This window comes from Nicotiana tomentosiformis, chromosome 9 (genome assembly GCF_000390325.3).
Source record: "Nicotiana tomentosiformis chromosome 9, ASM39032v3, whole genome shotgun sequence".
Lineage (NCBI taxonomy): Eukaryota > Viridiplantae > Streptophyta > Magnoliopsida > Solanales > Solanaceae > Nicotiana > Nicotiana tomentosiformis.
This window is the reverse complement of record NC_090820.1, coordinates 75,046,833-75,051,513: the sequence shown is the minus strand read 5'-3', so window position 1 is coordinate 75,051,513 and position 4,681 is coordinate 75,046,833. Positions and strand designations below refer to the sequence as shown.

Sequence of the window (4,681 nt, the reverse complement as noted above, 5' to 3'; positions counted from 1 at the left end):
CACTAGGGCATACATGCACCTCCTCTTCACATGCCCGTACTATCTCAATCTAGCTTACCTCATCTTGTCCTCCAACATAATATACTAAAACTCTAAATTTTATGAGTGAAACTCCACAAAGTGAAAAACTAGTTAAAGTTTGACTAGTTTTGAAACGAGGGATAAATGTAAATTACCCGTCTAAAAACTGGCTATTTTCTCCAATTTTTCTACAATTTGTCGAAATCCATGGGAAGCGGGCAAGCCCAAAGATGGAAAATCACCAAGCCTAGCCCATATACACGTGGGCTCTCATCATCAGTAACCCGTTACATAAACCAAACGCTGAGATCTCAGCCATTTCTCTCAAAAACTAGGGTTTACTCTCTCACCAAAGCAGCTTCTCTTCTCCAATGGCGCCCAAGAAAACTCTCCGTAACCCAGAACTAATACCTGGCCTGGGAAAATTCTCACGTTATAAAATGTACCACAAGAAAGGTCTCTGGGCAATCAAGAAGAAAAACAGTGGCTCATTTCCATCCCACAACAAAAAACCCACCGCCACCGCTCCGGCAATAAAACCCCCAAAGTTTTACCCTGCCGATGACGTAGCAAAACCCCTTGTGAACAAAAACAAGCCAAAACCTACAAAACGCAGAGCAAGCATTACACCTGGGACTGTGTTGATTATCCTAGCTGGTAGGTTTAAGGGGAAAAGAGTTGTGTTTTTGAAACAACTTGGTTCTAGGCTATTGCTTGTTACTGGACCTTTTAAGCTTAATGGCGGTCCTCTTAGACGTGTGAATCAAGGTTATGTTATTGGTACCCCAATTAAGGATGAACAATTACAGAAGAGATAATTATAATTTCAGATACAGATAAGCAGTTAGGGAAAAGACAACACGACAATAGAAGAGATAACAATTTTAATTAAGGCACATATGAATCAAATGAACAACAAGAGTGGATCATGAAGCAATTAATTCCAATTAGAGCAGGTAGAAGTGAAACTGGAAATTAAGAAACGTAATCGTAATAAGAACAACTGCATATTCAATGAATAAAAGGACCTAAGTATCCCTAAAGGCTAATTTTCCACAAATAAGTATGGGCACGTACTCGTCACTTCGCGTACACGGACTACAATTAGCATAGAAGACTCAAATCCTAAGGGGTAGTTCCCCCTCATGAAGTTAGGCAAGATACTTACCTCAAAGAAGACAGACCGATACTCAAAAATGAACTTCTCGAGTGAAATGACCTCCGAACGGCTCAAATCTAACCACAATAAATTCAAAGCACAAATAAAACTCATAAGAAACTATTCCGGACCATAAAGCTTCATTCTTTATCAAAATCTAAAAATCAGTCCAAAAGTCGACAACCGGGACCGCGCCTCGGAACCTGACAAATTTCATAAAACCCGAACATCCATTCTGATATGAGTTCAACCATACTAAAATTATCAAATTCCTATACCAATTCGTCTCTCAAATCATGATTTTTCATTTTGCAAATTTTATTCAAAAAACCTCCTTTTTCCCCAACTCAAAGCACAAATTAAATGATAAAAATAAGATAAAATCATGGAATATAATAAATTCTAGGTGAAGAACACTTACCCAATCGATTTTCTTGAAAAACCCACAAGGAATCGCTCAAAATCGAGCTCTATAAGTCAAGATATGATAAAAATGGCCTAACCCTCGATTTGGAAATCTTATATTCTGCTGAGGTCTTTATGCATCGCGAACGCGGAAGAACAAATTCGTTCGCGAAGAAGAAAAACAAAAGCTACCCAGTTGTGCTTCGCAAACGCGACAACACGTTCGCGAATGCGTAGAGGAAAAGTCTAATGCCCCAACGACTGCTCTTTGTGAACGCGTGAAGTAGTACGCGAACGCGAAGAGAGGAATGGCATAGCTACGCGAACGTCTGAGATGAACACGAACATGTGAGATGAACATTAATGCAATGAAAGAAACAATTGGATTCCGTAATTGTGAAATGAGGAATGCGAACGCAAAGAACAAATATTCCCTCCTCCAAAATTACTCTTCGCGAATGCGGAGGAGAAGATGCGAACGCGAAGGAGAAAACCAGATGACAAATATCAACAGTTCAAAAATAGAAGAAAAGGGCCCATAGCCCATCCAAAACACACCCGAGGCCCCCGGGACCACGTCAAAACATACCAACAAGTTCCATAATCTAACACAGACTCGCTTAGGGTCTCAAATCACATCAAACAATGACAAAACTACGAATCGAACCAAAAATCGAACTTATGAACTTTCAAAACTTCGAACTTCGAAAACTCGGGCCAAAACCAATCAAATCAACCCGAGATGACGTCAAATTTTGCAAGCAAGACCAAATAACAAAACGGAGCTATTCCAACTCTCGGAATTGCATTCCGACCCCAATATCAAAAAGGCCACTTTCGATCCAAATCTCCAAAAATTTGACTTTTGCCATTTCAGGCCTAAATGAGCTACAGACCTCCAAAACACAATCTGGACATGCCCTTAAGTCCAAAATCACCCAACGGAGCTAACGGAACTCCATTCTGAAGTCATCTTCACACAGTTCCGACTACGGTCAAAATCCTAAGATTTAAGCTTCCGTTTTAGGGACTAAGTGTCTCAAATCACTCCGAATCATCCGGTAACTGAACTCGACCATGCACGCAAGTCAATACATATAATACGAAGCTGCTCAGGGCCTTATGACGCTGATCAGGACTTAAATTCTCAAAATGACCGGCCGGGTCGTTACAGGTTTAGAGTAGGTTTTGGTGTTATCGAGGTTTGTTTGGGATTCCGAACCTGGGAGTAGTTCCGTATGGTAATTTATGACCTACATGAAATATTTGGCGTCATTGCGAGTTGATTTGATAAGAATCAGACGCGCGGAAGGGTTTTTAGAAGTTTTTGAGTTTCATGATTTAATTTATGCGTTTTGGCGTCTGATTCGTGATTCAAGATATTATTTTGGTGTTTCGATTGGGCGAGCGAGTTTGTATGATAATTTTAGACTTGTGTGGACATTTGGTGTGGATCCCCGATGGCTCGCGTGAGTTTAGGACGCGTTCGGAGAGGTGGAAGGACTTCAATTTTTTTGATTTTTTGTGCTGGTAATGTAGGTTTCGCAAATGCAAAGTTTTGTTCGCATTTGCGAGACCGCATTTGTGAAGAACCATTCGCATTTGTGAAGCTGGGAAAGCACTGAGGATTTCGCATTTGCAAAGATTCTGCCACTTTTGCGAACTATCCCTCTTCGCATTTGCGATGATTTTGGTCGCATTTGCAAAGTTTTTGGTCGCATTTGTGACCTTGGCGGAGATGGCCAGTCTTCGCATTTGCGATGGTTTTGTCGCATTCGCGACCTTCTTATTTGCGAACAAGATGTCGCAAATGCAACATCTGCGACTGGTGCATCGGCTCTTATTACGGGACTTAGACCGTTTTTCTCACATTTTCATTTAGTCTTGAGAGATTTTGAGAGCACATTAGAGGGGGGTTCTCAACAACATCTTAAGGTAAGTAACTCTTGCCCATTTTCAAGTTACTTATGCGGATTTTAGGTAGATTAAACATGGGAAAATTGTTAAAATTTGGGAGATTTGTAAAAAACCTAGGGTTTTGGTAAAAATGAGATTTGACCACGAAATTGGTTTTGGAATTAAGTAAAAATTATATATTTGAGTTCGTGAGGCTATGGGTAATATTTATCTTCAAAATTTTCCGGAATCTGGGCACGTGGGCCTGGTGGCGAATTTTAAGAATCTTCCAATTTGGGTTGGGTAATTACTCTAATATCTAAATTATGAACTTTTGATTATATATTGATTAAATTATATAATATTTGACTAGTTTTGGATTGTTCGGCATCGACTTGGGGCTTTTAGAGCGGATTAGTGGACCGGAAGTAAGCTTGGGAATGAGGTAAGTCTCTTGCCTAAGCTTGGAAGAGGGAACTCACCCCCTTAGGTGTATCTTGTTGTGTATTACTTGTGTGGGGATATACGTACGCACGAGGTGACGAGAGTCCGTACGTATCTATATTCCATGATATGTCTGGGTAGACTTAGATCCACATCTAATTTTAATTGTACTTGTGTGTTTATCATGCGTATTAACTGTCTTGAATAGAGCTGAGACTAGGGATTTAAAGTTGCAATTATCAATTTAGACTTCTTATTTTTTGAAAAATTGAGGAATACTTAATAATTATGAAAATTCCATGACTTCTTGCCTCGCAAGTACTTTTGCGAGCGAGGTAAACTTCTCTACTCTAATGGGATCGGGTTGTTTGCCTCGGCAATATGATAACACCACTCTTATGGGATCGGATCGTTCGCCTCGGCAGTATGATGGTAACAACACTCTTATGGGATCGGGTCGTTCACCTCGTCAGTATGATAGTAACACTATTCTTATGGGATTGGGCCATTCGCCTTGACAGTACTGATTACCACTATTCTTATGGGATCGGGCCATTCGCCTCAGCAACTTCGTGCTTAATAATCAAAACGGGTTCCAGTTTGGGGTAATTGAGTTAGCGCCTTCACGGCCAGTTATGAGATGTTGGTGATGTGATACTAACTCCTGTTATATTTATTGTATTGATTCTATTTGTCTCATTGATACCTGTTGTATGCTCACCATGTCTACTTTATGCACTTTTATTATTATTATTG

General features: G+C 40.1%; 1 protein-coding gene across 1 annotated transcript; it reads left to right on the top strand.

The window, feature by feature from the left end:
* Positions 1 to 461: 461 nt before the first annotated feature.
* On the top strand, positions 462 to 839 carry LOC117277789 (large ribosomal subunit protein eL6z-like). The gene has a single exon (XM_033657182.2). The coding sequence runs from the start codon at positions 462 to 464 to the stop codon at positions 837 to 839; it is 378 nt and encodes a 125-aa protein (XP_033513073.2).
* Positions 840 to 4,681: the final 3,842 nt, after the last annotated feature.